The sequence below is a fragment of the Xenopus tropicalis genome, chromosome 7 (assembly GCF_000004195.4).
Source record: "Xenopus tropicalis strain Nigerian chromosome 7, UCB_Xtro_10.0, whole genome shotgun sequence".
Lineage (NCBI taxonomy): Eukaryota > Metazoa > Chordata > Amphibia > Anura > Pipidae > Xenopus > Xenopus tropicalis.
This window is the reverse complement of record NC_030683.2, coordinates 120,921,576-120,938,220: the sequence shown is the minus strand read 5'-3', so window position 1 is coordinate 120,938,220 and position 16,645 is coordinate 120,921,576. Positions and strand designations below refer to the sequence as shown.

At 40.6% G+C, this 16,645-nt stretch overlaps 2 protein-coding genes across 2 annotated transcripts in view; both read right to left on the bottom strand.

The window, feature by feature from the left end:
- Positions 1–6,277, bottom strand: part of LOC105947862 (sialic acid-binding Ig-like lectin 12) — a 128,994-nt gene extending 122,717 nt beyond the window's left edge. The window contains exons 1-2 of the mRNA XM_031906216.1: positions 6,069–6,277; positions 3,843–4,020 (exon numbers count right to left, since the gene is read on the bottom strand). Coding sequence (XP_031762076.1) covers positions 3,843–3,918 — 76 coding nt within the window. The 5' untranslated portion in view covers positions 3,919–4,020; positions 6,069–6,277. The remainder of the gene's footprint in view (positions 1–3,842; positions 4,021–6,068) is intronic.
- A 2,362-nt stretch (positions 6,278–8,639) lies between these two features.
- LOC100491310 lies at positions 8,640–16,450 on the bottom strand. Its single transcript, XM_031906224.1, has 5 exons — positions 16,407–16,450; positions 14,351–14,608; positions 11,804–11,909; positions 11,170–11,257; positions 8,640–9,462 (listed from the first exon to the last, which is right to left on the bottom strand). The coding sequence occupies exons 2-5, from the start codon at positions 14,496–14,498 to the stop codon at positions 9,313–9,315; spliced, it is 492 nt and encodes a 163-aa protein (XP_031762084.1). The 5' UTR covers positions 14,499–14,608; positions 16,407–16,450; the 3' UTR covers positions 8,640–9,312.
- Between the last annotated feature and the right edge of the window lie 195 nt (positions 16,451–16,645).

The following is a 16,645-nucleotide window of genomic DNA, read 5'->3' as shown; positions in this document are numbered from 1 at the left end:
ATGATATTTCTGCCATACTTTCACTGTACAGATGGTATTGGCATGGTTGTGGGGAATTTTTGTTTAAGGTGATGATCCACCTCCTTTTTATTTTTAAATTTTAAATATGGCCTATGGTTTTGACTCCAAAGGGGCATATTTATCATGCTTTGTAAAAAAGGGGAGTGAAGCATTACCGGTGATGTTGCCCAGGGCAACCAATCAGCAATTCAATTTCAACAGTTAGAAAACCAAAGCAAAGCATCTGATTGGCTGCTATGAGCAACTTTACCAGTAATGTTTAACTCCACTTTTTCCACAGCATGATAAATATACCCCTTAGTCTACATCAGGGCGGGCAAAGCTGTCTTGGTGTCCTAGGCAACCAGGCTGGTCAACTCAGGGGGTGGAGCGTGCATTGGGAAGCGCTGGCAACGCTGAAAGTGCAGACTAGGGGTAGGCAGAAGAGGTACCTGCTAGTGCCCCCATTACCGCACCCTAGGCAAGTGCCTCTTATCTACCCCTAGTTCCAGCCCTGGCCTACATTATGGCCATTATTCTTATGCTGCCCCATAGCCTTGCCACTTACCCATTTACCTCAGTAGGGTGTATGGCAGTCAGGAGGCAAAGCACTCTCCCACAGTGCTTACAGCTGAATGCCAGTTTAAAACTTTAAGAGGGATTCCAACCAAAATAATTTTTTTCCCATAATGAAACTTTCCAAAATATATTTAGTAAAGCATCAATGCTTTTAAAAGGGCAAATTTCTAATTCCCTCTCTCATCATATCACTTATTGATTACTGTAACTCTCTATTAACATACCTGCCAACATTTGATAAATGCAAAGAGGAAAAAAAATAAATGATGTGCGCAGTGCTAATGAAGGTGAAATTGCCCTTTAAGCTGCCTTTTAAGCAGTGTAGGGCAGTGTCGGACTGGCCCACCAGATTACTGTACCAGGAAAACTCCCGGTGGGCCTCCAGTGTAAGTGGACTCTCTTGCTTCTAACTATTTAGCCTATTTCATGGTGATTGCCTATTTTTTGTATATAGTATGTAGAGAAAAGAGACTAGGATAGAGTTTGAGGGAGGAGAGGAGGAATTAAAGTTTTGAGAGCGGGCCCATTGTCCAGGGTTTTCTGGTGGGCCCCTGCCCTCTTAGTCCGACACTGGGCAGGGGATGAGGCAAAAAGCTGACAAAAAGTAGCTGACAAAAGCTACTTATCTAATAAAGTTTGAGAAACTTTGTATCTTATTTAGCAGTCAGTGCAGGTGATCAAAGGGAAATGAGGGACTTTTCAGTAAGAATCCGGGACTGCAGGTTGAGCTGTTAAAAGAGGGACTGTCCCATGAAAATCGGGACAGCTGGGAGGTATGTATTAATTAGACTTCCCCTTCAGAGACTGCTGCCAGGCTCATACACCTCTGCAACCGCTCCTCCCTGCCGTGCCGCTCTGCCAATCCCTCTGTTGTGCCACTCTGCCAATCCCTCTGCCGTGCCACTCTGCCAATCCCTGCCGTGCCACTCTGCCAATCCCTGCCGTGCTACTCTGCCAATCCCTCTGCCGTGCCGCTCTGCCAATCCCTCTGCCGTGCCACTCTGCCAATCCCTCTGCCGTGCTACTCTGCCAATCCCTGCCGTGCCACTCTGCCAATCCCTGCTGTGCTACTCTGCCAATCCCTCTGCCGTGCCACTCTGCCAATCCCTCTGCCGTGCCACTCTGCCAATCCCTCTGCCGTGCCACTCTGCCAATCCCTCTGCCGTGCCACTCTGCCAATCCCTCTGCCGTGCCACTCTGCCAATCCCTCTGCCGTGCCACTCTGCCAATCCCTCTGCAGTGCTACTCTGCCAATCCCTGCCGTGCCACTCTGCCAATCCCTGCCGTGCTACTCTGCCAATCCCTGCCGTGCTACTCTGCCAATCCCTCTGCCGTGCCACTCTGCCAATCCCTGCTGTGCCACTCTGCCAATCCCTGCCGTGCTACTCTGCCAGTCCCTCTGCCGTGCTACTCTGCCAATCCCTGCCGTGCTACTCTGCCAATCCCTGCCGTGCTACTCTGCCAATCCCTGCTGTGCCACTCTGCCAATCCCTGCCGTGCTACTCTGCCAGTCCCTCTGCCGTGTCACTCTGCCAATCCCTGCCGTGCCACTCTGCCAATCCCTGCCGTGCTACTCTGCCAATCCCTGCCGTGCTACTCTGCCAGTCCCTGCCATGCCACTCTGCCAATCCCTGCCATGCTACTCTGCCAGTCCCTCTGCCGTGCCACTCTGCCAATCCCTGCCGTGCCGCTCTGCCAATCCCTGCCGTGCCACTCTGCCAATCCCTGCCGTGCCGCTCTGCCAATCCCTGCCGTGCCACTCTGCCAATCTCTGCCGTGCCACTCTGCCAATCCCTGCCGTGCCACTCTGCCAGTCCCTCTGCCGTGCCACTCTGCCAATCCCTGCCGTGCCACTCTGCCAATCCCTCTGCCGTGCCACTCTGCCAGTCCCTCTGCCGTGCCGCTATGCCAATCCCTCTGCCGTGCCGCTCTGCCAATCCCTCTGCCGTGCCACTCTGCCAATCCCTCTGCCGTGCCGCTCTGCCAGTCCCTCTGCCGTGCCGCTCTGCCAATCCCTCTGCCGTGCCGCTCTGCCAATCCCTCTGCCGTGCCACTCTGCCAATCCCTCTGCCGTGCCACTCTGCCAATCCCTCTGCCGTGCCACTCTGCCAGTCCCTCTGCCGTGCCACTCTGCCAATCCCTCTGCCGTGCCGCTCTGCCAATCCCTCTGCTGTGCCACTCTGCCAATCCCTCTGCCGTGCCACTCTGCCAATCCCTCTGCCGTGCCACTCTGCCAGTCCCTCTGCCGTGCCACTCTGCCAATTATTCTGCCGTGCCACTCTGCCAATCCCTCTGCCATGCCACTCTGCCAATCCCCCTGCCATGCCACTCTGCCAATCCCTGCCGTGCCACTCTGCCAATCCCTACACTGGCTTCCCCTACCATCCAGGATAAAATTCAAACTAACGACTCTCCCATACAAAGCAGTTCATAACTCTGCCCCACCCTACATCTCTGAACTTATCTCTAGATACCAACCAACCTGCTTGTTACTCTTCTCTACTGACCTGCACCATTCTAGCACCATCTAGAAGCAGGATTTAACACTCAAACCCCCTTTTCACACTAGGTGTGACAGATAGTTAGAGCTAGACTGTTGAGCATCTTTTGGCTCCAACAAGGATTGTCATTAGGATTAAGTTTACTATTGCCCAGAAGTAGTACAGAATCAGGGCTAGATAGAAATTGTCTGGGTTCCACTTGGAAGGAGACTCCCAAAAGCTGGGGGTAACCCATTGTCCTTGTGTCACTGAATATCGTACCTGATTAACCCTGTGGGGATAGAGTCTTATTGACCCAGTGTTGTGAGTATTTACCTGATCTGTGAATCCTGCATTATTGGTGCTATTTACTCCTCTCTGGATTTAGTTAAATAAACAATTCAAGAACCACTGGTGCCTTTACTTTGTTTCAACTGAGAGTTACAGTCACACAACACCCTGACCTTCACCATATGCGAGGTCCCCTTCCTGAGAAAAATATTCTCATCCTGGGCACAGGTATTGGTAAAGTGGGTGAATTTGGGGGCACAATTCATCATAGGATTACACAGGCCTCTATATTCATTTATAATTTTTTCAAATGTTAATCCATTAATTACATTCCCTTTTAGAAAAGGAAAGTGGATGTCCTTATAACTGACTCGTAATTCGATATCAGTGGAAGTTCAGGCCCTGTATGATCTACAGCAGGAAAATGGTTATTAAAATTCCATCTAAGGTTTTATTATACACACACAGTAACACACAGCGGCTCATACTCACCCTTCCCAGGCAGGGGCAAGAGAAAGAACAGAACCACAAATCCATGTTGGCAAATCTGAGCCTGTATGTGCCACATCCTGATGTTTATTGGTGTTCCCAAGGCAGTGAGCAGCCAATCAGATTGTATCTATTAGATCACACTGGGTTGAGCTGAATTCATCATTAGATCCTTCTCTGTCTGTGTATGAATAGGTCAGATTTGTCAATGCATACTTATTATATATGTACAATATGAATGTCAATTTGACCATTCCATATTTATCCATTCCTCTTCTGCTACTGATGGTTACTGAAAGAAATGTTGAAAGAAATGTTGACCTGCAGGCTCACAAACTAACTGAACAGTTATGTCCCATGTGGCCCCCCTAAAGTCACTGATTGGCTGCTGACTAATAACAGTTTAGAGAGCTGTAAAACAGGAAGTAGTGTTCTGGCTATTATGTTAGACATGTGCCCACTCCAGCCATTATAGATTATAGATTACATTTTTGCCTAACTAACTATATTACAAATAGTTTTTCTTTTTGTGCAGTCTGTCCATTTTACCCAGTTTCATTTTTACACTGAACTTCTTCTTTTATACTCACTGCTCTTCTTTGAATGTACTTAAAAATAACTGAAAATATATTTCTTGTAGAATAAAGAGTTAGGGGCACATATACTAAGCAATTATGAGATAAAGTCGGATTTTTTCTTTTTCTAGATAATTTCAAGAATTACAAGTGGGTTTTCACCAGAACCAGATTTTGTCGTTGTTATTCCCGAAAGAGTTTTCCGAAAATAACTCCCATAATTCATGATTTATTAATGTTTAGTTAATTTTTTTTTGTAAACTAAAACTTTGTTGGGTTTAATCTGTCGAGTAACATTGAGTCCTATGGAGGCTTAGAATAGTAGAGGAATAGAATAAGTCAGTGACAGCCTGTCCTTCAAGCACAAATTAATCCCCTCATTGTTTTCAGTTTCACACTTTTCAAGGGGAAGTTAATCCCAATAAGGGGTAATTATATCTTAGTTGGGATCAAGTACAGGTACTGTTTTATTATTACAGAGAAAAGGGAATCATTTAACCATGAAATAAACCCAATAGGGCTGTTCTGCCCCCAATAAGGGGTAATTATATCTTAGTTGGGATCAAGTACAGGTACTGTTTTATTATTACAGAGAAAAGGGAATCATTTAACCATTAAATAAACCCAATAGGGCTGTTCTGCCCCCAATAAGGGGTAATTATATCTTAGTTGGGATCAAGTACAGGTACTGTTTTATTATTACAGAGAAAAGGGAATCATTTAACCATTAAATAAACCCAATAGGGCTGTTCTGCCCCAATAAGGGGTAATTATATCTTAGTTGGGATCAAGTACAGGTACTGTTTTATTATTACAGAGAAAAGGGAATCATTTAACCATGAAATAAACCCAATAGGGCTGTTCTGCCCCCAATAAGGGGTAATTATATCTTAGTTGGGATCAAGTACAGGTACTGTTTTATTATTACAGAGAAAAGGGAATCATTTAACCATTAAATAAACCCAATAGGCCTGTTCTGCCCCAATAAGGGGTAATTATATCTTAGTTGGGATCAAGTACAGGTACTGTTTTATTATTACAGAGAAAAGGGAATCATTTAACCATGAAATAAACCCAATAGGGCTGTTCTGCCCCCAATAAGGGGTAATTATATCTTAGTTGGGACCAAGTACAGGTACTGTTTTATTATTACAGAGAAAAGGGAATCATTTAACCATTAAATAAACCCAATAGGGCTTTTCTGCCCCAATAAGGGGTAATTATATATTATATAATATAAACCTGTTGGGTTTATTTAATATTTAAATGATTTTTAGCAGCCTTAAGGTATGGAGATCCAAATTATGGAAAGATCCCTTATCTGGAAAACCTCAGGGCCCAAGCATTCTGTATAAAGACCCTGTCCCTATATATATAAAGTTCCACTGTCAGAACTATATACTTTATTTGCCTTCCCTACAGACCGGAGCACAGAAACACTGGGAATATTCAGCCTTACACTATTGGCACACAAAAAAGCAAGAAAAAGTGTCCCATGGATGTTACTTATCCCTTACAGTTTATTTCTAGGTAAAATTCAAAAGCTTCCAGCACTTTCTCAGACCCAGTCTGTACAATAGGGGGGAACCAATGAACATTGAACTGAGTGTAAAACCCATTTGGCTAAACCAGAGAGAGACAATTTGCACGTTACCCTGTTCCATGGAAGGATTCTTCTCTTTCTCTCATTGTTTCTCCTCTCTCTCCTGACATGATGCTCTTCTCTCCTCTTGCATTACATTCTATTTATGTATCTCATTTATGTCTCCTCTGCTCTTCTCTCCTTATTCTCCTGCTTCTCTGCCCCCAAATGAGATTCTCAGACTTGTGCTCCCCGCTATGTACGGGCGGCTTAATGTGAAAGCGGAAGTTGGGCAGTTATCTCTGTGTTCGTCTTTATCAAACGTTGAGTTCACAAACGTCTCAAGAAACCCGTGAAAGACAAACAGAGAAAAAACCACAGATATTTCTGTATAAGGAAGTGCCAGATCCATTTCTGCTAAAAAGTTGTGAAAACATTTATGTGAAAAGTGCTTGTTGGTGTCTTTACAGATACACCCCATACTCCATGTCAATTTCAAGTTAAGGCTTACATATGTAGGAATGCTATTCAGTTTAGGATTTTAACTAAAAACAGGATTCAATGATTCACTCCTACTGGCTCCGGAAGTGGTTTCCCAGTCTCTAAGCTCTTAGTTAGTCATTGACTGTAGGGAGGGCCACATAGAACATAACTTTCAGTTACTTTGTGAGCCCGCAGGTCAGATTCAGATGCAAACTAACTGAACAGTTATGTCCCATATGGGCCCCCCCTCAAGTCACTGATTGGCCACTGACTGATAACAGTTTAGAGAGCTGTAAAACAGGAAGTAGTGTTCTGGCTATTATGTTAGACGTCTGCCCACTCCAGCCTTTATAGATTACATTTTTGCCTAACTAACTATATTGAAAACCTTTGTTATTTTGCGCCGTCTATCTATTTTACCTAGTTTCATGTCCTTGAATAAGAACAGATATATACAGTTGTGGTAAAACAAGGATAGTGATTGAATAGTATGGGGTCAGCCCCATGGAAGAAGAAAATGGTAAGTGGTAACATGTTGTGTTGGATGATGACCCCCAGCATGGCCGGTAGTTAAAACTATTCAGTACTCTGTTCTAGTGATGTGCGAAATGTTTTGCCAGGCATGGATTCGTGGCAAATTTCCACGTTTTGACGTTGGCGGATTTTTTCCTGAAACGGATGAAAAAAATCCCCACAGAAAAATTCACTGTGCATCCAAAAATTGGCCCACGTCAAAAGAATTGTTGCAGGTGTCAAAAGAATTGGCACACATCACAAGAATTGTCGTAGACATCAAACGAATTGTCGCAGGCATTTTTTTTTTGACGTGCGACATTTCCGCCATTCCACTAATTTTTTTGCCGTTTCGCAAATCCTTTGAAAGATTCGCAAATTTTCCGGCGAAGAGCAATGGGACAGATTCGCTCATCACTACTCTGTTCTGTAATACTCTGTATTATGTATATCTCGTATGAAGCTCCCTGGTTGGGGGGGGATCAATGAGCAATTTACTTATTTTAATCCAAGATTTATGAGTCATATTTCCCTAGTGTAGGTTTAAAGGAAAGGAGAATGCACCAAACAACTACAATGGGGCTGATTTTTCAAAATATATATTTAATACATATATAATATTACAACCCCCATGTGCGATGTGTAAGGCGCAATGGGTTTCAGTTCATCCATCCTTATCAGAGTGAATCAGATGATGAACTAAAACCAGTCGGGTTAGTAAGGTAAAGCAAGGAAAAGAATCTGATTTTAAAGCAGTTTTTTTAATTATGAAATTGTATAGAATATATATTTAATAGATGGAAAATGACCAGCATTAATAATAATAGCGAATACAAATGAAATAGAATATGAAAAAAACAAATTACAGCATAAATTGTATTGAGAAATGATCTCTACATCCACTCACAGCTTGGGATCTGACTCCTATTGGGCCTGACAGAATGGGACAGATCCTTTTGGTGCAAATAATAGGGCTGCATACACTTTAGTCAGACTCACACTACCTTCTTCTGTGCAATGAGCTCTCCTTTATTACTGGCATTTTATAATCCAGTTGAGCCCTGATCATATAAAAACTCCTTCTAATGTCCAGTGCTTCCCAGCCCTTTTTGGATCAGAGATTTGGAACTTTTCTGTCACAATAGAGACGTTTGGGAGCATACACTGGTTATACACAAGCATCGCACATACATTGGGCACACTTAGGGGCACATTTACTAATCCACGAACGTCCGAAAAGCGTCCGAATGCGTTTTTTTCGTAATGATCGGTACTTTGCGACTTTTTCACAAATTGTCGCGACTTTTTTGCGAAAGTCGTAATGGCAATGAAAAAGTCGCGACAATTCTCCAAAGGCATAATGGCAATGAAAAAGTAGTGACAATTCACGAAATTTGTTATGGCTATGAAAAAGTTGCGACAATTTGCGCAAGTCATACCGGTTACGAAAAAGTCGCAACAATTTACGGGAAAGTCGTAACGGCAACGAAAAAATCGCAAAAAATACAAAAAAGTCGCAACAATTTACGGGAAAGTCGTAACGGCAACGAAAAAATCGCAAAAAATACGAAAAAGTCGCAAAATGTTCGTTCTCCAATCCGAATTTTTCTCATTCGGATTCGGATTCGTGGATTAGTAAATCAGCCCCTTACTGTACATGCTAGGTCACATCAGCCAATGAATAGGCAGAGGAAGGTCCTTTACTCCCGCACTTCCTGTTACAGTGAGAACCTTCATTATTTTCTGTCAGGTGATCAGTAAATGTTTCTCTATTGGGATCCCTCAACTATTAATCTATCTACAGTATCTATCTATCTATCTATCTATCTATCTATCTATCTATCTATCATCTATCTATTTATTCTGTCTGTCTATTATTCTTTGTACCTGTTAAAATTTGCAAAATACAAAGTGGTAATTCACATTACTAACTGACCATGAGCTGTATAAATATTATATATACAGTATGTTTGTTGGTCATTTCTGACACTTTTCCTTATGCCCTATATACACTGTAAATTGCCAGATGAGTTGCCATTCTATTGGTCACTTTCCAGCTTTTGAGCAGCCTGAAAATGTTTTTGAAGAAAAGAATTGAATTCGAAAAGACCATTTTTTTCAGAATCTCATCTTTTTTTACAAAGATAAATTCAGTTGTTCTTGTCAATGCAGAGTCATAGTAAATTGTTCCTGAGGCCAGACTGTTCACTATTATGTGACTGGTAATGTAAAGTTCTGATAAGAGCCAATAGACATCATGGTGTCACTGAGTACAAAATGCCACTGCTGAGGCTCCTCCCTTATACGCCTATTCCTGGTGTTATTTCCGTTTGACTTCTGTATATAAAGTCTCTTGCGGTTCTGGAGAACTTTTTGGTTTCAACTTTGAGAAATCAAGGGTCACGTATTGCAGGTCTTTATCAGGGCTTTCACCTTCATTTGGCGGGCTGGGGTCCATGTTGGGTTCCCGCTGGAATGTAAAAAATATATTACCAAAGAGAGATGGAGGGAATAAGGCATTTGTCCAGAAAAGTTGGTTTACTGTACTAGTTCATACGTTACATAACATTTTCTTTACATAAAAGACTTTCATGTACAGTATATTATTACAGTATTATTACAGAGATTACAGAGAAAAAGGAATCATTTAACCATTAAATAAACCCAATAGGGCTGTTCTGCCCCCAATAAGGGGTAATTAAATCTTAGTTGGGATCAAGTACAGGTACTGTTTTATTATTACAGAGAAAAGGGAATCCTTTAACCATGAAATAAACCCAATAGGGCTGTTCTGCCCCCAATAAGGGGTAATTATATCTTAGTTGGGATCAAGTACAGGTACTGTTTTATTATTACAGAGAAAAGGGAATCATTTAACCATGAAATAAACCCAATAGGGCTGTTCTGCCCCCAATAAGGGGTAATTATATCTTAGTTGGGATCAAGTACAGGTACTGTATTATTATTACAGAGAAAAGGAATCATTTAACCATGAAATAAACCCAATAGGGCTGTTCTGCCCCCAATAAGGGGTAATTATATCTTAGTTGGGATCAAGTACAGGTACTGTTTTATTATTACAGAGAAAAGGGAATCATTTAACCATTAAATAAACCCAATAGGGCTGTTCTGCCCCCAATAAGGATTATTTATATCTTAGTTGGGATCAAGTACAGGTACTGTTTTATTATTACAGAGAAAAGGGAATAATTTAACCATTAAATAAACCCAATAGGGCTGTTCTGCCCCCAATAAGGATTATTTATATCTTAGTTGGGATCAAGTACAGGTACTGTTTTATTATTACAGAGAAAAAGGGAAAATGTTTAAAAATGTTGAATTATTTGATTAAAATTGAGACTATGGGAGATGGTCTTCCTGTAATTTGGATCTTTCTGGATAATGGGTCATGAGTCATGTGACAGAAATTATATCACTAAGCTCTGATTATAACTGATGACATCACTCAGCACTGTTTATAAGGATATAATTTACATTTTGGTCCTATAGTGAAATGACCAATCTGTATATTATAACACAGTAGTGTTCTGTGCTGATCCACAGTGGCGCTTTAAAGGAGAAGGAAAGTCATTTTGGCATTTTACTACAAATAGATTCCCCACTGTATTGCCACCTAGAACACTATATTTAGTCTGCAGAAAGCTTTACCATATCTGAGTAAAGAGCCCTAGAAGCTCCCTCTGTTTGTTTAAGATTGCAGCTGCCATTTTAGCTTGGTCTTCATAGCTTCCTGCTGCAGCTCTAGCTGTTATAGCTCAGATTACACATTCCTAAGGGAGGGAGTTTTATGATTTTTTATGAGAGGGGGGAGCAGGAGAGGGGAGATAGAAGAGAGCTGTGCAGACTTTGGCCCTGGGAATGAAGGATTTTGCTGACAGAGGAAGTCAGATACCCAAGAACATGTTTACAAAAAAAAAAACAATAAATCCTGTGTTTCTTTTGATAGAGGACTCAGTGCAGCTTTTCTGTGAGTGCTTATGGCTGTATTTATATAGACCTTTTTGATAAAGCTTTCTTAGTTTTTACCTTTCCTTCTTCTTTAACTCAGTGATCTAACTGGCCTGCAAGCTAATCAGCCATAATAATTTGGTAATCCATTTTGGTTTAATGTTAATAATAGCTGAAAAAGACAGCAAGAACAATAACAGAATCTTACTGTTTTTCTTTTTATGTTGGCGTAAACTACTTCATAATTATTTGGTGGTGACCGTTGACTTCCTTCAACCTCCTCTGGTGGCCTCCTCCTGGCAAATCAAATCCAAAGAAGTATAATGAGTACTTATGATTAATCAATGTGGAAAATATTCCAATTATCTTTTCAAAACTAAAGTTATAGAATGTTTGGGTATAGTTCCTGACCCTTATTCTCCAGTTTCAGACACCCAAAAGGGATTCTATTATCTACACAAGTGATCCCCAACCAGTGGCTCAGGGGCAACATGTTGCTCCCCAACCCCTTGGATGTTGCTCTCAGTGCCCCCAAACCAGGGAGTTATTTTTCAATTCCTGACTTGGGGGCAAGTTTTGGTTGAATAAAAACCTACCAAATAAAGCCCCTGTAAGCTGATAGGGTGCATAGAGGCACCTAATAGCCAATCACAGCCCTTATTTGGCTCCTCCATGAACTTTTATGGTGCTTGTGTTGCTCCCCAAGTCTTTTTACATGTGACTGTGGCTCACGAGTAAGAAAGGTTGGGGACCCCTGATCTACAGTTTACTTTCAGAACATACAATAGTTAGCAGAGCTAGAGGAAGATTTATTTCTCCAGGATGCAAGAAGGGAGACTTACTTTTTCTTGTATCTCATCACCAAAACGGCTGTTATTGCAGCGAGGAGTAAGACAAAAATTCCTCCAAACATGAATCCCTCAAGATGGATCTTATCCTTTGTGAGAGCTAAAATAAATACATATATTGTGCTTTGTTAGGAGGAGGAATTGATTCAGAAATTACATGAGTTTGCCTGAGATTTGGAATCTCAAGACAGAGAACCCACATTATCTCAAGAAGAAGATTCTATATAATTATAAAAAGCTATTTTTTTTCTTGTATGCCAGGAGGAAAACAGCTTTACATAGTAGTTAAGGACAAATGTAAGTCAAGTTCAACCCTTTGCCTTTCTTCATAAATACTACATAACTTTCCAAAGAAGGTGAAAATATAATTTCTCTAGTTCAGATGAGGTAAAACATCCTTCCTGGCTCCACAAGAACAGTCCCTGGCATACTTTGTACTAAGCAAATGAATATAGTATAATTTTACTTGTTAAAGAGACATCCAGCAATTGTTTTCAAACTATGTAATGTATCTGCCAGTAAATGACTTGTGAGAGAGATTTTCACACATTCCAACAGTTGTAATTAAAAAATATATATATTTTTACAAGTTAAGACAAAACCTCCTTATTCCTAATCTCAATGGATGCCCTTGTATACTGTGAAAAGCCATCAACAAATTGTTGACAGTGTTTTTACTGCTGATACTTTTGGTGCTAACAGGAGCCCTAAGCCCCCGCTTACTTGGGGGAACAGGTGTAACTTTACTTAATGGCGTGCCTCCACCCAGGGTGGGTATAGGTAAAACTATAACTCTCCTCCCTGGGAACTTGATGCTGTACTGTAATCCTTGGTCATGGACTCCCAGCACTCTCACTCCTAGAATGAGCTATTACTTCCTTAACTACTATCTAGATGCTAACCCGTTATAAACCTCTGAACAGAAGGAGGTCCTGGGCTAGAAAACCTGCTGAACCAGGAAACCTTCCCTTTTTATATTCTAACACACCACCCAGTGGCCACTGCCTGAACTACAGGGAAACACCCCTTTTCACACAAAAACAACTAGGACCACCTTTAGGTGTCCAAATCCCATGAGGCCACCCTCTAGTGCCTGTTGGGGATCCCTACATATTGTACAGTACTCATATATAGTCATACATATTGGTAAAATCTTCTGCTTCTATTCCCACTATTCTATTCCCCAATTTGGCCAGCCTTGTTATCTTAGTCTTCACTGGACTTTCTCTTCTTCGATAATTTTTTTTTTGACCACTGCAGTTCAAACCTGTACAGAATATTTAGATGGGGGTCTTACCAGTGCTTTAGAGAGAGGCAAAAATATCTTCCCCTCATGTGAATCTTTAACCCTTTTAATAAGATACATCACTTAGATGCCTGTGTGAAATGACTCACAACTGCGACCAGTTTGCAAGTTTTCATTGCATTGTTGAATTTTGATTCATCTGCCACAATTGCATTAGGTGCAATGATGATGGACTTTTGGGGAAAATGCTGCATTATGGGAAAAAACATGGAGATGGCACTCAAAAATGCACTTTGTTTACGGCACTTGTGATCATAAATGACTCCTAATACCTTGCTTCTAGCGATGAGCCAAAAAAATGCAAAACTACAGAAAAATTCACTAAAACAGTGAAGAATTTGTCAAATGCATGACTTTTTTGACACAACCTGCCCTTTTTTCATGCGACTGCACCTTTTTTTATGTGACTGTGAATTTTTGCAGGGAAATTTCTCAGAAGTTTTGCAAAACAATTCGCCAATGGTGAAATCCATGCCTGGTGAAAACTTTTGCTCATCACTACTTGTTGCTACTAAATAGATTCAATGGCATCAATCTGTAGATTTTTGTGTCCTGATCAAGCACCAACAAATTGCTTTTCAACGCCATCCAACAATGCATTAATGGACATTGTATAAGAATCCTTGGCAAGATCTTACCATACTCATCATCACCCCCTTTCAACTATAAAAACCGAGAAGTGTGCCCAACATAACTTGTCCTTATAAAATCCTGCCGATACTGCTTATAATGTCATCCCTAGGACTTCATCTTAAACACAATCTTTTACCAAAACTTCAAACTATTTCTATAAACTATAAGTAAAATAATGGTTTTCATCATGAGAAGTTATCTAAAAATCAATTTTCCAGTTCCTTAGAACTATTGCCGACAACACTGATTCTATTGCAGCCGATCTGGTGAACTGTAGCCCCCCAGAACTCTTTTAAAACACTAATTGGGGGATGACAAATATTTAGTACAATAAAATGGTGAAGGGGAACGTCTCTTTTATGGGCAACAAATAGGTGCTCTGGGAAATCAGTTGTCTCATTCATGTATGCATGGTTCTTGTCTTTAGTATTAATATGGTTTATTAGACTAGAGGTTCCTTTATTAAGCTGTGCTAGGTACAGAAAATCTGCACAATTCACCATGTTTTTTCTCGTTCACAAAGTCCAACAAAATAATTTTTAGACACCAACATACAGTCAGCTGTGACTCCTCCACATTCCAGAGATGTAGGTGTAACTTACTTTTGATAACAACCACGGAGATGGATTTACTTGTATTTCCAATTCTGTTTATTGTCTGACACATATAATTTCCCCCATGTTCAGCTGTTACATTAGTCACATTCAGTTGTGCTGTGAGTGATATTTGGGTGATTGTGCCGTTCTGCATTTGTTTCACCCAGGACACATTTGCCACAGGGTTACCGTCAGCATCGCACCGCAGGTACAGGGAGTTTCCTTCTTGGACTTTAACAGATGAGTTTCCTTCCACAAAGCAACCTAGAAAGAGAAGTCACACTTTTTTTTAACCTTTTTTTTACGGTTTTTAGTTTTCTTCCATAGGTCGCAGCATATATTGTTTATTGCAAAAAAGTCTACATTAAAAAAAACCTTAAAGAATCCACAGAATTCCTCCCTACCCTGTTACCTTCTCATAGTGACTAGGGCAGGGATCCCCAACCTTTTTACCAATGAGCCACATTCAAATGTAAAAAGAGTTGGGAAGAAACACAAGCATGAAAAATGTACCTGGGGTGCCAAATAAGTGTTGTGATTGGCTATTAGGTAGCCCCTATGTGGACTGGCAGCCTATAGAAGGCTCTGTTTGGCTTTACATTGGGTTTTATGGAATCAACACTTGCCTCCAAGTTAGAAATTCAAAAATAACTACCTGCTTTGAGGCCTCTGGGAGCAACATCCAAGGGGTTGAGAGCAACATGTTACTCCTAAGCCACTGGCTGGGGATCACTGGACTAGAGGAAAGCTTCCTAATGATTTGCCACTCTTGAAAAACTGCCTAAAAGAATCTGGATTCACATTTAGGGGCATATTTACTGAAATGTCAAATTTGATGAACTGCCAGAAATTCAACAAAATGCATGGATGAAAAGGTTTGGCATATTAACTTTACAAAATACATCAATTTATCAAGATGGCCAGTGATTTTTCACCTTGGCATTCTCCAGGTCCAGGCTGGTGACGTACCATTATAAATATACCGGAGACTTTATCATCTCATTATTTGTGCTATACCCTCCATGCCACTGTCCCACGTATTAACTCTCTCTCATCATATAGAGGGGATAATATATTGAAAAAAAAGAATAAAATCTGACACTCTCAGTGTTTTTACATATAGCACTTACATAAATTCCAATATAAAAATGATTTAAAAGATTATCACTTTATAAAAAAAAAAAAAAAATCTTAAATAATGGTTAACATTTAATGATGGGACGTAAACCTTATGAAATATGTTGACCCCTAGTTTAATTGGAAATACTAGTGCTAAAAAGAATTGGCTTTCATAAATGTGGCTTAAATTACATACAATAACGTCCCACTATATTCAAATCACTGATAGCTTTGTGTCTACAACCAATGACAATATTATACATCAACATAAGAAAGAGTTAGGAAACACATTAAAAAAGAAATCAAGTGGATTTTCAATGCACTGTAGGTGCCGGTCAACCTTCAAGACTAAGTTATATAATATGTTCCTGGTTCCTAAAATTGTGGATTGGGTGCATCCCTAGTTTTAAGAAGCGTATTTATCAATTGGTATTAAGCGCTAAACTTACATTTTGGTAAATCTGCCCCTTAGTGAATACATGTTTGGCAGAGTTTGATGAGAAGATGTATCCTTTATTAAATATGCACATAATACTTGACCAAATATCACGTTGATGCACATAAGTAGATAATATGAACCATCATCATCATCACCAGTTTCTTAATCTGACTCCTCTCTATGCTCCTATCCCTGGAACCCTGCATGTAGGATTCTGCAGTCTCCTTTCCCATTCCAGTTGTTTGTTTCATCTTAATATTTTGGTTTCACTGCTTAAATATTGACCTTGCATCAGTTGCATTTTCTGCATCTCCAGTATTTCCCTCCCCCCCCCTTGCCAACAATTCACTCTTTCCAATGTGCGGTGCCCAAACTCACATTTAACCACACAGTGGAACCCACATCCCAGAGCCCCACACATAAATATTTTAGACTGTGCCTCAAATTTACCCAGACCATAACAATTTCAGAGTTTTGTGACAAAGACATAAATAGAAGAATCACCATTTACTGCACAGTAGTTAAAAGTAAGTCCTCTTGGTGCATCTAGAATAAGAAAGAGGGAGAATTAAAGAACATACATTTTTTTCTGTATAAACAGTACTGTATTTACATGGTATGTCATAGATATTGCCTGAATTGAGATTGCACTATAATGAATAGTAACTAACCCAGCATAAGTCCATATATATACTCCCAAACAAGCAAGAATAAGCCCATATTAGAAGCTCAGCTTCAGAAGA

Bases quoted from the DNA above. Each gene is read 5' to 3' on its own strand.
- LOC100491310 (XM_031906224.1), bottom strand. From the start codon at position 14,498: ATGCAGAACGGCACAATCACCCAAATATCACTCACAGCACAACTGAAT. The intron at 11,258-11,803 runs GTAAGTCTCCCT...TTGATTTGCCAG, and splicing joins GTGATGAGATACAAGAAAAA to GAGGAGGCCACCAGAGGAGG. The intron at 9,463-11,169 runs GTAAGATTCTGT...TTTACATTCCAG, and splicing joins CCAACATAAAAAGAAAAACA to CGGGAACCCAACATGGACCC.